General features: G+C 44.4%; 1 protein-coding gene across 3 annotated transcripts in view; it reads right to left on the bottom strand.

Annotated features, from left to right (window-relative positions):
* mettl13 (methyltransferase 13, eEF1A lysine and N-terminal methyltransferase) overlaps window positions 1–16,364 on the bottom strand; it is a 34,455-nt gene that overhangs the window by 14,443 nt on the left and 3,648 nt on the right. For all 3 annotated transcript variants that reach the window (XM_072274259.1, XM_072274261.1, XM_072274260.1), the window contains exon 3: window positions 13,564–14,314. In XM_072274259.1, the coding sequence (XP_072130360.1) occupies window positions 13,564–14,314 (751 nt within the window). The remainder of the gene's footprint in view (window positions 1–13,563; window positions 14,315–16,364) is intronic.

Here is a 16,364-nt window from a genome sequence, read left to right as displayed (position 1 = left end):
GCTGACCCCTGCCATAAGACATAGGAGATTAATTAGGTCACTTGGCCCATCTAGTCTGTTCTGCCATTCCATCATGCCTGATTATTATTCCTCACAACCCCATTCTCCTGCCTTTTCCCCGTAACCTTTGATGCCTAATTAGCTAAGAGCATATCAACCTCTGCTTTAAATATACCAATGACTTGGCCTCCACAACAGTCCATGACAAAGAATTCCACAGATTTACCACCCTCTGGCTGAAGTAATTCCGCCTCATCTCTGTTCTAAACGGACCTCCCTCTATTCTGAGGCTGCGTTTCAATGACATCACTCCTCATTTTTAAAGAAAATAGTGAGTACAGGCCCAGAGCTATCAAACATGCCTCCGAAGTTAACCCTTTCATTTCTGGAATCATTCCTGTGAACTTCCTCTGGACATTCTCCAGTGCCAGTGCACCTTTTCTTAGATAAGGGGCCCCAAAATGGCTCACAATACTCGAAGTGCAGTCTGACCAATGCCTCATAAAGCCTCAGCATCACGTTCTTGCTGTTGTATTTGAGTCCTTTCAAAATGAATGCTAACATTGTATTTGCCTTCTATACCACCAACTCAACCAGCACGTTAACCTTCAGGGACTCCTGTACAACGATTCCCAATCCCCTTGCACCTCTGAATTTTGAATTTACACCCTGTTTAGAAAATAGGCTACACCTTCATCCCTTCTATTAAAATGCATGACCATACTCTTTCCTACACTATATTCCATCTGTCACTTTTTTGTCCATTCTCCCAATCTATCCAAGTCCTTCTGCAGACTATCTGCTCCCTCAATACTGCCTGCCCCTCTACCTATCTTTATAACATCTGCAAACTTGGCCACAAAACCATCAATTCTGTCATCCAAACTGTGGACATATTAATGTGAAAAGAAGCGGTCCTATTACCAACCCCTGCAGAACACTGCATATCACTGCCAGCCAACCCGAATTAGCCCCCTTTTTCCGAATCTTTGCTTCCTGCCAATCAGCCAATCGTCTATCCATGCTAGTATCTTTCCAGTGATACCATAGGCTCTTATCTTGTTAAGCAGCCTCATGTGTGGCAAAGGTCTTCTGAAAATCCAAGTAAACAACATCCACTGACTCTTCTTTGTCTATTCTGCCTGCTATTTCCTCAAAAAATTCCAAAAGATTTGTCAAAGAAAATTTTCCCTGAATGAAACCATGCTGACTATCACTATCAGGATAATTAGCCCATAATTTTCTTTCTTCTCCCTTCCTCATTTCTTAAAGAGTGACATTTGCAATTTGCCAGTCCTCCGGGACCATTTCAGAATCCAGTGATTCTTAAAAATTCATTACTAACGCCTCCACAATCTCCTCAGCCACTTTTTTCAGGACCCTGAGGTGTAGTCCAACGACTTATCTACCTTCAGACCTTTCAGTTTCCCCAAGCACCTTCTCCTTAGTAATAGTAACTACACTTACTTCTGCCTGACACTCTTGAATATCAGGCACTCTCCCATCGGCTTCCACAGTGAAGACTGACGCAAAATGCTTATTAAGTTCATCCACCTTTTCTTTGTCCCCCATTACTACCTCTTCAGTGTAATTTTCCAGTGGAACCATATCCGCTCTTGCCTCTCTTTTACACATTATATATCTGAAAATAAACTTTGGTATCCTCTTTGATATTATTGGCTAGCGTACCTTCATACTTCATCTTTTCTGCTTTTTGTTGCCTTCTGTTAGTTTTTAAAAGCTTCCCAAGCCTCTAACTTCCCACTAATTTTTGCTATATTCTATGCCCTCTCCTTTGCTTTTATGCTATCATTGACTTCCCTTGTCAGCCACAGTTACTTCATCCTCCCATTAGAACACTTCATCTTTGGGATAAATTTATACTGTGCCCTCAAATTGCCCCCAAAATTCCAGCCATTGCTGTTCTGCCAACACCTTGCTATTATCCTCCTCTGATCAACTGGAACATCTGGACAGCAAAGACACATACATCAGGATCCGTTACAGCTCGGCATTTATAGAACACAGAACAGTACAGCACAGTACAGGCCCTTTGGCCCACAATGTTGTGCTGACCCTCAAACCCTGCCTCCCATATAGCCCCCCCACCTTAAATTCCTCCATTTACCCATCTAGTAGTCGCTTAAATTTCACTGGTGTATCTGCCTCCACCACTGACTCAGGCAGTGCATTCCACGCACCAACCACCCTCTGAGTAAAAAACCTTCCTCTGATATCCCCCATGAACTTTCCACCCCTTACCTTAAAGCTATGTCTTCTTGTATTGAGCAGTGGTGCCATGGGGAAGAGGCGCCAGCTGTCCACTCTATCTATTCCTCTTAATATCTTGTACACCTCTATCATGTCTCCTCTCATCCTCCTTCTCTCCAAAGAGTAAAGCCCTAGCTCCCTTAATCACTGATCATAATGCATACTCTCTAAACCAGGCAGCATCCTGGTAAATCTCCTCTGTACCCTTTCCAATGCTTCCACATCCTTCCTATAGTGAGGTGACCAGAACTGGACACAGTACTCCAAGTGTGGCCTAACCAGAGTTTAACACCATCATCCCCACTGAACGAATCAGGAAACTCCAAGACCTGGGTCTCAATACTCCCTTGTGCAACTGGATCCTGGATTTCCTCACTTGTAGATCCCAGTCAATTCTGATCGGCAAAAACACCTCCTCCACAGTCTCCATTGGCACAGCAGCACCACAAAGATGTGTAGTTAGCCCCCTGCTCTACTCACTTTACATCTATGACTGGCTAAGTAGAGCTCCAACACTATCTACAAGTTTGCTGATGACACCACTGTTGTGGCCAGTATCAAAGGTGCCGATGAATCAGCATACAGAAGGCAGATTGAAAATTTGGCTGAGTTGTGTCATAACAACAACCTCTCGCTCAATGTCGTAAGACCAAGGAATTGATTGTAGACTTCAGGAGAGAGAAACTAAAGGTCCATGAGCCAGTAACCATCGGAGGATCAGAAGAGGAGAGGGTCAGTATCTTCAAATTCCTGGGTGTCACCGTCTCAGAGGACATATCCTGGACCCATCCTAAAAATATAATTGCAAAGAAAGCTCGATAGCGCCTCTACTTCCTCAGGAGTCTGCAGGTATTCAGCATGTCATCAAAAATCCACGAAAACTTCGATAAATGTGTGCTGACTGGCTGCATTACAACCTGGTATGGGAACACCAATGCCTTTGCATGGAAAATCCTACAAAGGGTAGTGGATTTGGCCCAGTACATTATTAGTTAAACCCTCCCGCCCATTGAACACATCTACATGAAACATTGCCGTAGAATAGCAGCATCCATCATCAAAGGTCCTCACCACCCAGGCCATGCTCTTTTCTCAGTGCTGCTATTAGGTAGAAGGTACAAGTCCCTCAAAACCCATACCACCAGGTTCAAGATAGCTACTACTCATAGCTACTCTCATTTAAGGACTCTTTTTTCTTGTTATTTCATACTCATTATTTATTGCTATTTACTTATTATCTGCATTTGCACAGTTTGTTTACACTTTATAGTTCCTGATGTTTACAGTTTACAGATCCCATTTATAGTTACCATTCTATAGATTTGCTAAATATGCCCGCAGACAAACATTCTCAGCTTTGTATGTGGCGGCATGTATGTACTCTGATACTAAGTTTTATTTTGAACTTTGGCCAGCTCCTCTCTCAAGCATTTGTAATTCCCTTTACCACACTATAATAATGACACATCTGATTTAGCCTCTCCCTCTCAAAATGTAGGGTGAATTCTACCATATTATGGTCACCCAAGGGTTCCTTTACCTTAAGCTCCCTAAATCAAATCTGGTTCACTACACAACACCCCATCCAGAATTGCCTTTCTCCTGGTGGGCTCAACCATAAGCTGCTCTAAAAAGCCATCTCGTATGCATTCTACAAATTCCCTCTCTTGGGATCCAGCACCAACCAAATTTTCCCAATCTACCTGCAGATTGAAATCACCCATGACCATCGTAACATTGTCCTTATTACATGCCTTTCCTATTTCCCATTGAAACTTATATCCCACGTCCTGGCTACTATTTGCAGGCTTGTATATAACTCTCATCAGGGACTTCTTAACCTTTGCAGTTTATTAACTCTACCTACAAAGTTTCTACATATTCCGATCCTATCTTTCTAAGGATTTAATTTCATTTTTTTTTTACCAACAGAACTAACCCACCCCCTCTGCCTGTCCTTTAAAAACAATGCATATCCTTGGATGTTCAGCTCACAATTATGATCTCCTTTCAGCCACAACAGTGATGCCCACAACATCATACCTAACGATGTCTAACTGCACTATAAGATCATTTACTTTATTCTGTATACTTTACTTTATATTTTATTGTCGCCAAACAATTGATACTAGAGCGTACAATCATCACAGTGATATTTGTTGCTGCTCTTTGTGCTCCCTGGAGTACAAATAGATAGTAAATATGAAAAATTTAAATTATAAATCATAAATAGAAAATAGAAAAGGGAAAGTAAGGTAGTGCAAACAAACCGAGAGGCAGGTCTGGATATTTGGAGATTATGGCTCTGTACATTCAAAAATACCTTCATCCTGTATTCATCACCCTTTTCAATTTTGCCCCCATGTTACACTTCAACTCATCCTACTGACTGCAATATTTCCCTATCATCTGCCTGTCCTTCCCACGACACACTGCATCTACTTACATACCAACTGGCCCAACCTCAACCCTATCACTCCGGTTCCTATAACCCTGCCAAATTAGTTGAAACCCTCTCCAACAGCTCTAGCAAACCTGCCCGCAAGGAAATTGGTCCCCCTCGGGTCCAGGTGTAACAACTCCCTTTTGTACAGGTTATACCCTCCCCAGAAGAAATCCCAATGATCCAGAAATCTGCATCCCTGCACTACTTTCAGCCACTCATTCATCTGTACTATCAACCTATCCCTGCTCTGACTAGCACATGGTACTGGGAGTAATCGAGAGATTACTACCTGGGAGGACCTGCTCTTCAGCCTCTTCCCTCATCCCCCATACTAACTGCACAGGACCTCTTCCCCCTTTCTACCTATGTCATTGGTGTCAATGTACACAACCTCTGGCTACTCATGCTCCCACCCAAGAATCTTCTGCAGCCGCTCTGAGACATCCTGGAGCCTTGCACCTGTAAGGCAATACACCACCCTACCTTCTGTTTTGTAGCCACAGGATGTCCTATCCGTCCCCCAAACTATCGCGTCTCCTTTCACTTCCGCTCTTCCCTTCCCTGCTGAATCTCAGAGCTGGGATAGAGAATCAAGAGCAATACAGCATAGATACAGGGCCTTCAGACCAGTGAGTCCATGCCAAACACAGTGGCCATCTAGCTACTCCCAATTTCCAATGTTCAACCCATATCATTCTAAGCCTGCCCCTCCTATACCTATTCAACTGCTTCGTATTTGATTCTATTGTACTTGCCTTAACCGCTTCTTCTGGAAGTTTATTCCATTCATTCACCACCCACTATGTGAAAAACTTATCCCTCAAGTCCCTTTTAAACCTTTCCCCTTTCATTCTAAACTTATACCTGATAGTTTTGGACTCCCCTACCCTGTTAGAAGTTTGTCAAAGTTTTAGATGACATGCCAAATCTTCACAAACTTCTAAGGAAGTAGAGGCTCTGGTGTGCTTTCATTGTAATGGCATTTACACGCTGGACTCAAGACAGATACTACGAAATAATCACACCAACAAATTTAAAATTGCTGACCCTCTCCGCCTCCGATCAACTGAGGAGGACTGGCTCAAGAACCTCTGGCTTCCTCCTCCTGAAGCCAATAATCAACTTGGTCATGAGTAAAAGGTTGTTGTCGTGGCACCACTCAGCCAGATTTTCAATCTCCCTCCTATATGCTGATTCGTCCAATGACAGTGGTGCCATTAGCAAAATTAAATATGGCTTTGGAGCTGTGCTTAGCTTCACAATCATAAGTATAAAATGAGTTGAGTAGGGCAGCGGTACCCAACCACCGGGCTGTGGACTGGTACTAGGCCGCAAAGCCTGTGCTACCAGACCGTGAGGAAGCAATATGAGTCAGCTGCACCTTTTCCCTTTCCCTGTTACGCACTGTTGAACTTGAACATAGGGTTGCCAACTGTCCCGTATGTGCCGGGACATCCTGCATATTGGGCTAAATTGGTTTGTCCCATATTTCCCCCCTTAAGGTAGAGCATTCCCATGAAACCTTTTGTGCCAAAATGGCATGAAGCGAAGAAGCAATTACCATTAATTTATATGGGAAAATTTTTTGAGCGTACCTAGACCCAAAAATAACCTAACAAATCATACCAAATAACAGCGAAAATAAATAACACTAACATATAGTAAAAGCAGGAATGATATGATAAATACACAGCCTATATAAAGTAGAAATAATGTATGTACAGTATAGTCAGGAAGATGAAGGCAAAATCGATTTGTGGGAAAAAAAAAATCGGCATTAACGCGCATGCGCACACAGGTGCCGCGTAAGGCTTCATGGTCATGGTAGTCTTTCTGGGGGTAAAGTGTCCCGGGATTCGACTGCTACTTTTGTCCCTTATTTGGGAGTGAGAAAGTTGGCAACCCTAACTGTAAAAGACATGTTGAGGTGAGTTTAACTCTACTTGCACACCACCGCCCCCCCCCACCGGTCGGCAAGAATATTGTCAATATTAAACCGGTCCGCGGTGCAAAAAAGGTTGGGGACCCCTGGAGTAGGGGGCAAAGCACACAGCCATGAAGTGCACCTGTGCCAATGAAAATTTTGCAGGAAATGTTTTTGCCAATATAAACTGACTGTGTGGCATGTAGCCAAGTGGTTAGGGCGCTGGACTAGCAATCTGAAGGTCGTGGGTTCGAGCCTCGGCTGAGGTAGCATGTGTGTCCTTGAGCAAGGCGCTTAACCATACAATGCTCCAGTCTACCCAGCTGAGAATGAGTACCCGCAAAAATGCTGGGGGTTAAAAACTCGTGATAGACTGGCGTCCTATCCAGGGGGGTGTCTCATACTCTCAGTCGCTTCACACCATGGAAACCGGCATAAGCACCAGACTAAAGGGCCACAAGGCTCGTGACAGATTTTAATATAAACTGACTGGGATCTGCAAGTGATGAAATCAGGGATCAAATTGCACAAGGAGGTATTGAGGCCAATTGAAGCTTATTGAATATTTTTGAGAGGATGATAGTATTGAAAGCTAAGCTGTAGTCGATGAAGAGCATCCTTCGCAGTCCAGATCGTACCGGGTCGAGTGAAGAGCCAACAAAATGGCATCTGCTGTGGACCTGTTGTGCCAGATCCAAGTCACTTCTCAGGCAGGAGTTGGTACGCTTCCTCATCAACTTCTCAAAGGACTTCATCATATTGGATGTCAGTGCTACTGGATGATAGTCATTGAGGCAGGTTACTATGTTCTTCTTAGGCACCAGTATAATTGCAGCCTGCTTGAAGCAGGTGGGTACCTCAGAATGCCAAAGCAAGGTGTTAAAGATATCGGTGAACACTCTAGCCAGTTGATCAGCTCCAGTCTTTAGTACTTATTCACCTCTCAACCATCTTGCCTATGCTTCTCATAATTTTAAACATTCCAAGGAATCAAGACTTAGCCTGGCCAACCTCTCCTTAAACTCAGGCAATCTAGTCCCAGCAACATCCTTGCAAATGTCTTCCATTTAACCACATCTTTCCTATAACAGCCACCAGCGCTGTAGACAGTACTCTAAGAGGGCGTAGGTTTAAGGTAAGAGAGGAGAAAATTCAATCGAAACTTGAGGGGCAACAAAAAGGTGGCATGTAGTATGTGGAATTAGCTGCCAGAAAAAGTGACTGACTCAGGTAAAGTAACAACATTTAAAAGACAATTGTAAAGATACATGGGTTGTGAAGGTTTAGAAGGTTATGGGCCAAACACTAGCAAATGGGACTAGCTTGGATGGGGAGTCTTGGTCAGCATGGACTAGTTGGGCTGAAAAACACACACAAAATGCTGGAGGAACTCAGCCGGCCAGGCAGCATCGATGAAAAAGAGTAGTCGATGTTTCGGGAACGAGACTCTTCAGCAGGACTGGAGAAAAAAAGATGAGGAGTAGAGTTAAAAGGTGGGGGGGGGGGGGGAACACAAGGTGATAGTTAAAACCGGGAGGTGGAGGGGTCAAGTTGGGAAGTCGATTGGTGAAAGAGATACAGGGCTGGAGAAGGTGGGAGGGAATCAAACAGGAGAGGACAGAAGGCCGTGGAAGAACGAAAAGGAAGGAGGAGCACCAGAGGTGGCGAAGGGCAGACAAGGAGATGGGGTGAGAGAGGGAAAAGGCGATTGGGACTGGTAAAGAACATGTTTCTGTTCTGTATCACCCTAGGTTCAACAGTACTTTACACCATGTCAGACATTACAGCAGATAAGAGGTTAAAAAAAATCAGCAACATCTTAGAAAGTGATAGAAAGAAAGAAAAATCACTAGGCGCAAAAAAAAAGGTGGGAATATCAATAACTATGGCGCTTCTCTTCCTGACGAACTTAACGTATTCTACGCAAGATTCGAACAGAACAGGAGCATCCCACTCCCTCCAGATGAACCGGACCTGGTGGCATCGAGATTCATCGTCACCGAGGAGGATGTCAGAAGAGCCTTCCTGAAGATAAATCCAAGGAAGGCGACGGGCCCAGATGGCATCCTAGGATGGGTTCTCAGGGCCTGTGCAAGCGAGCTAGCTGGAGTGTTTGCTGACATCTTCAACTGCTCCTTGCTTCAGTCTAAGATCCCCTCGTGTTTTAAGAAGGCAACGATAATCCCAGTGCCGAAGAAGAGCAAGGTGGCATGCCTGAATGACTATCCACCTGTGGCTCTGACATCAATTGCTATGAAGTGCTTCAAGAGACTGGTTACGGCACACATCAACCACAGCCTACCGGTCAACCTCGACGCTTTGCAATTCGCCTACCGGAGCAACAGGTCAACGGTAGATGCCATCTCTCTGGCCCTACATTCCTCCTTAGAACTCCTGGAGAATAAAGACGCATACGTAAGGTTCCTTTTCATTGACTACAGCTCTGCCTTTAATACCATCATTCCAAATAAACTGATTCCTAATCTCCGGAACCTGGGCCTTAGCACTCAGATCTGCAGCTGGATCTTCAGCTTCCTCACAGACAGGACCCAGGCTGTAAAAATTGGGGACAAGCTCTCCTCTACAATTACTCTGAGCACCGGTGCCCCACAAGGCTGTGTACTCAGCCCCCTGCTGTACTCACTGTACATCCGTGATTGTGTAGCCAAGTTTCCATCAAACTCAATATCTAAGTTTGCTGATGACACTACAATTGTAGGCCGTATCTCTGGTAATGATGAGTTTGAGTACAGTGAGGAAATTAAGAACCTGGTGGCATGGTGCGAAGACAATAACCTATCCCTCAACATCCACAAGACGAAGGAATTGGCTGTTGACTTCAGAAGGAGTAGCGGACCGCACGACCCCATTTACATCAGTGGTGCGCAAGTGGAACAGGTCAAAAGCTTTAAGTTCCTCGGGGTCAATATCACAAATGACCTGACTTGGTCCAACCAAGCAGAGTTCACTGTCAAGAAGGCCCAACAGCTCCTTTACTTCCTGAGAAAACTAAAGAAATTTGGCCTGTCCCCTAAAACGCTCACTAATTTTTATAGATGCACCGTAGAAAGCATTCTTCTAGGATGCATCACAACCTGGTATGGAAATTGTCCTGTCCAAGACCGAAAGAAGCTGCAGAAGATTGTGAACACGGCGCAGCACATCACACAAACCAATCTTCCGTCCTTGGATTCACTTTACACCGCACACTGTCGAAGCACTGCTGCCAGGATAATCAAGGACACGACCCACCCAGCCAACACACTTTTCGTCCCTCTTCCCTCTGGGAGAAGGCTCAGGAGCTTGAAGATTCGTAAGGCCAGATTTGGGAACAGCTTCTTTCCAACTGTGATAAAACTGCTGAATGGATCCTGACCCAGATCTGGGCCGTACCCTCCAAATATCCGGACCTGCCTCTCGGTTTTTTTGCACTACCTCACTTTCCATTTTGCTATTTTCTATTTATGATTTATAATTTAAATTTTTAATATTTACTAATTTTTTACTATTTTTAATTTTTAATATTTGTAATCCAGGGAGTGGGAAGCACAGAATCAAATATCGCTGTGATAATTGTACGTTCTAGTATCAATTGTTTGGCAACAATAAACTATAAGTATAAAGCAAACATTTCAGGAAAAAATGACTTTTCGTTCAGATTCATTTTGGGAACCTGGGCACCAGGGACATTCATTGCCCTCCCCTGAAGATGATGAAGAGCAACCTTCAGGAACTACTGCAAGCCTTGAGATACAACACAGAAGCAGGTGTTTTAGGCCACCGGGTCTACACAACCATCAATTACACATTTAAACTAATCCACCTTTAATCCCCTATTTTTCCCCCACATTCTTACCAACTTTCCCCAGACTCTACAATTCACCAAGACAATGGTGGCAATTTATTGTGATCAACAAAAAAGCTTCCCTGTCTTTGAAACCGTATCATCTCCAAAGAAACCCCTATAGTAACAAAGAGAATAAATGAACTCCACAGAAGAGCCAGGGATAACAGTGAGAGTACACTCACGATGCTGCTGTGTCAGGATTTCCAGGTCTGGAGGCAGCAGTGAGAAAGGACCAGTGATACATTTACAACACAGGATAGCGTCTGATCTGGAAAGGGATTCACAGTCACTGGCACTTTCCTGCAGCTGCTGCTGTTGTCCTTTTTGGTGGTAGAGGCTGGTTCTGCAGGGTGCTCCTGGAGAAGCTTGAATGAGCAACCTCAATGAATTTTGCCAATGGTGCACACCCCACCCACTGATTGTAGAGAGAAATATGTGGTCCAACCACTGAGAAGTAATATAATATAAAGAGAAGGGGATCGCAGCTTTCTCAACAATAACTAGACATAAAACTCTTGTGTTGTTGATAGTGATGAATAATACTGATCAATTGATAAGACAGCTGAGCACTAACAAATGGAATTTAATTTGAAAAACAATTGGGAAGCATTAACAAGGGTAGACCAATGGACAGACCTTAATGAACAAGTTTAAGGAGCCCTGAAGTTTGCACCACAAGTGCTTAAGACTGTGAAGATATTATGTGCAATACTTGCATGTAATAGATATGGCAAAGAATACAAGAGCAGAGAAGCTTTGGTCTACTTTTATAAAATATTGATTAAACCTCAGCTAGAGTTAAAAGCAACACATACAAAATGCTGGAAGAACTCAGCAGGTCAGGTAGCATTAGTGGAAAGGAATAAAGAGTTGACGTTTTGGGCTAGACGCAAGGTTATAGGGACGATGTGATTGCACTGGAAAGAGATTCACCAGGATGTTGCCTAGGCTGCAATATTTCCGCTATGGGGCAATGGCAAAGCCATTGAACATCCAGGCTCACCCCTACTGGAGTCATTTATTGCCTGGCACCTTAGTGCTTTGAACGTTAGTTGCTACCATCAGCTCATGCCTGAATAGGGCTAACAGCATGCATGAAAATGGAGTTGAACATTGCATCATCCACAGTGAACCATCCCCATTTGCGAGAGGCGATGAAGCAGTTAGAAGGCCGAGGAATTCCTCCAGTGATGTCCTGGGATGATTGCCCTCTGATAATTACCAGCATCTTTCTTGTGCAATGATACAACTAACTGCTGGTGCCTTTCCTCCAAGTTGACCATCAACTTCAATTTTACCCAGTTTTCTTGTTGCTGTACTGAATTAAATACCAACTTGACATCAAGGGCAATCAGTCGAAACCCACATCTGTGACTGATGTGGGTGAAATCCAAACTGGCATTGGCATATAGGTTATTGGGGAATAAGTGCAGGGATGTATGATAACTTCAGTGTGACTGAGAGTAAACTGACTGTCTGGTATTAATCAGATAGAATCTGCTCCGATTAAGGTGCATCAGGACTATTTTCCACATTATCAGGCAGATACAGAGCTTTCCCATACGTTGTAGTGCTCTTCTCTGTTACTGAAACAGCTGGCACACATCTATGCTCAAGAGTTCTCTGATAATTATAGCAGTTGTCAAAAACAAAGTCAATCTGCCATAACTTGCTTCAATGATTGGAGGGGGCAGGTACATAATCTCCCTGGAAACCCAATGTGCAGCAGTAGCTTGCATGATCAGTCACAAAGCCAGGTGGATACGTCAAATAGTCACCTCATCATAAGAAAATGTAGAAATCTTTCCTTTCAAGCGGTGAGATGCTGCAGGTATAGAAATCTTATTGAAGCTGATTTGGTACATAGACACAACCTCAACCTCCTGCAAGGAATTTAATTCATATGTACAGTACTGTGCAAAAGTCTCAGGCAGATGCAAAAAACATTCTGTAAAGTGAAGATTCTTTCAAAACTAATGAAATGTAAAGTTTCTAAATATCAGAAAACTGAGTATAAATTTAAGAGCAGTACACCGTGAAAAACTAACTCGAATCAATACTTTTGTGACCACTCTTTGCCTTTAAAACTGCATCAATTCTCTTGGGTACATTTGTGCAGTTTTATAAGAAAATTGGCTGGCAGGTTCCTCCAAGCATCTTGGAGAATTTGTCACAGTTCTTCTGCAGACTTTGGCTGTCTCACTTGCTTCTGTCCCTCCAAGTAATCTCAGGCAGCCTCGATGATTTTGAGATCAGGGCTCTGTGGAGGCCACACCATCTGGAATCATATAGGGTGCCTGAGACTTCCACACAGTATTGTACAATGCAGCAACCTCATGGAACTCACTAGAAAGGCGAGGAAAAAAACTTACTTTTAGTCTAAGCTAATGACGTGTGGACACAGGTCAGCACATGACAAAAACCAGCCTCTCCCCCATGGCAAAGCAGCCAGTTTAACAAAGACCCCAAACAAAATGCTGGAGGACGCACTCTGTGCGAGAGGAAGCACTCCTCCAGTGTTTTGTTGTGTTGCTCTGGACTTTCAGCTTCTGTAGAATCCCTCGTGTTTAATCAAAGACCCCTCCCTCCTCAGGCATTCTCTCTGCTACCCTCTCTCATCAGGCAGAAGATACAAATGCCTGAGAGTTTGTGGCACCTGGCTCAAAGACATCTTTTCACCCACTGTTATAAGACTACTGAATGGACCTCTTGTACGATAAGGTGGACAACGGTGCTCAAAATCAGCCTCATCACGCCTTGCATCTTGTTGTCTGCCTTGCACTGCACTTTCTCTGAGTGTAACACAGAATTCCACATTCTGTTATTGTTTGTCCTTTGTGCTCCCTCAGTGTACTGATACGCTGAAATGATCTGTACAGATGGCATGCAAAGCAAAGTTCTTCACTGTACCTTGGTACATGGTGCATTAATAAACCAATTACAACACAGATCACCCAGGAACTGATGAAGATTTACAATCCATGGCATCTCCATTTCTCATCACAAGCTGCCTTACGGCACAAACTCCCTCAGAGAACCCTTCAGCCCTGCCCCACACCTCAGGATTGCACTCACCTATGAAAATTGCAAAGTTGTTTGCATGAGTAGGTTTCACGGAGGGCTGATCAACAACGTGGAAGGTGTAGCGAGGTTTCCCAGATTCCCTGTTGCAGAGGGTGAGGGAGACACTCTCCCCGCTGCTGGAGCCCTTGGTCAGGTGGTTTCGGAGCAGTGCATACTGCTGCCGTGCCTTCACCAACTCCAACAGCTGCTCCGTGCTCTCCAGGCGAAGGGGCTTCTCCCGCTCCTCGGCGCACATCTCCACGATCTTCTGCCCGGCTCCAGGGAGCTTCCTGAACTTGGTGAACACGAAGGTGAACACTGGCATCACGAACTGCCGACTGGCCTCGCTCTGCTCCTCAAAGGCGTGGACTCGCACGGGCCAGCCCTCTTGGGAAAAGTGGCTCACCACTTTCTTCGCGATGTGCTCCTGCGCCAGCGAGATGCACAGGAACCGCCCGCCCACCTGCAGGACCCGCCCGATCTCCGCAAACATCCTCTCCACATTGCGCAGCGTCCCCTCGCTCTCGTCTGTCATGACAGCGTCCAGGGTCCCCTTGTCCAGCACGACCTGAAACTGGGAGTCGCTGAAATCCATCTGCATCATGTCCATCTTCATAAAGGCCATTGCTGGCCGGCGAGCTGCATTCCGTTCCTTCATGTGACCGATCACAACCTCACTGATGTCGATGTTGGTGATGTTCTGGTAACCAACATCATACATCTGCTCGCTCAACTCAGAATTACCACAGCCAACAACGAGGACCTGGAGAACAGATCGGAGGGAAGAGAAACGAGAATGAGTACAGGGAGTAGGCCACATCGTTCAGGACGATCAGAGCCCATCAACCCCAAGCCTCAACTCTATCTCTCTGCGCCAGATCCCCATGGCCCTCAATCTTTCAATAATTACTCCACTTCCATCTCAATTACTTTTAATGAGGTAGTCTCCAAAACTCTCGCGGGGAGACATTACTTAGATGCAATGAATCTGAGTAAACGAGACAAGAGCTTTTCCAGTGACAGGTACAGACGGAAGGAAGAACAACTGAGGGGGCTACGGATGGACTGGAGATGGAGAGAGGTATAAGGAGATGAGCAGAGATAATCCTTACCATGATCAACATCATGAAAATATCAAAGCCAAGAAGAGGTCACAAGGTCAAGGTGCAGATGTGTCCATGATGGGGAATCTTTTGGGGCAGGGAGGGAAAAGGAGATAGTAAACTTGAACAGGACATAATTAAATGAGACGGTGGGTTAAAATCAAAATTACCAAGGGAGATTAGCACAACACAAAAATAAGCCTCCCTTCGATGAACTGTCTACACCTCACTGCCTTGAAAAAGTAGCCAACGTATCAAAGACCCCTCCCAATCTGCACCTTCTCTCTTCTCTTCTCTCCTACTTGGCAAAAATACAAAAGCCTGAAAACATAGCACCAAACTCAAACAGCTTCCATCCCACCGTTTTAACACTATACAAACTCCTTACAGGCAACGGGGGGAATTGAACCTGTCCACTGATGCCGTAAAGCGTTGTGCTAATCACTATGTTACTGTACCCACCCATTTGTTGGTTCAGAGGAGTTTCTCTTCATCCTCTCCAATCCCAGTCTCCACAAACCAGCACATCTCATCTACTTTCAAATCTACCCCCTTAACAACAAATAGTCAAAAAAGGGCTCATGCCAGACCCTTATATTGAGAGAGCATAGCATTCTACACGCACTATTTTTATGGAGGAAAGGACAGAAAGAGAGCTGGAGGGTTCATTTACCCCAGTAGAGAAAGTTATCATATTGAGAGTGCAGATTGTATAAATGGAAAATGAGGAACCACGGGCTGAAAATAGACTATTATTACAAAGCCACAAATCCCATGATTGAGTTGTTTTTTAATTTGTTCTCAGGATGTGCATGTCACTGGCAAGATTGCATCCTTCAACCTCAGGCTAAATGACAGTGCGGCATCTTCCAGCAGCTGTCCTCACAAATCAAGAGCTCACTGGATCCCTTCAAGAAGTTTGGACAGGCGGCCACAGTGTAAGCTGTGTCTCGTAGTTATGACAGGCTTCCCAGGGTAAAAAGATTTGGAACTATATTGAGCGTTTTGGAACCTTACAGCATCCTAAGGCATTTTATAACAAATGATGCGCTTTTTAAGTGTAGTCACAGTGGTAATGAAGGAGTCTCAGTAACTAAACCTGTACACTGTGCAGTCTCACCCACAGCGGAGATAACTGACCCCATCACCAGCTTCAGATGTCGACTACTAACACTGCACAGGTAGGACCATATGTTCAAGTTACAGAATCCACAAATCATTACCCAAGATTTGAGACACAGAATAAAATTCCTTCAGGATTTATCTAAAAAAGTGGAAGTTTATAAAATTATGAGGGGCAAAGATAGAGTAGACAGTCAGAATTTTTCATCAGTGTAGATATGTCAAGTACTAGAGGGCATGCATTTCAGATGAGAGGGGAAAGTTTAAAGATGGCGGAGCAGGTGTTTTTGATCTCTTTCATACACACAGTGAGTGTCGTGTACCTGGAATGGGCTGCCAGCGGGAATGATGGAGCAGGTATGTTAGTGTTCAATACGCTGTTAGATAAACACAAGAACATACAGAGAATGGAAGAACATGGATCACGCACAGTCAGAAGAGATTTAATTTAATTCAGCATAATGTTCAGCACAGCCTGGCTCTGTGCTGTACTGTTCTATACTGTCTGCTTGAGGGGTGCCACTGACACAGCCAGTACTTCTTGTCCATTCCCTAACTGCCCGTGAACTGAATAGCTTGCCAGGTCAT

This window comes from Mobula birostris, chromosome 12 (assembly GCF_030028105.1).
Source record: "Mobula birostris isolate sMobBir1 chromosome 12, sMobBir1.hap1, whole genome shotgun sequence".
NCBI classification, from domain to species: Eukaryota; Metazoa; Chordata; class Chondrichthyes; order Myliobatiformes; family Myliobatidae; genus Mobula; species Mobula birostris.
Note: the sequence above shows the minus strand (reverse complement) of the source record. Positions and strands in the feature narration are given on the sequence as shown.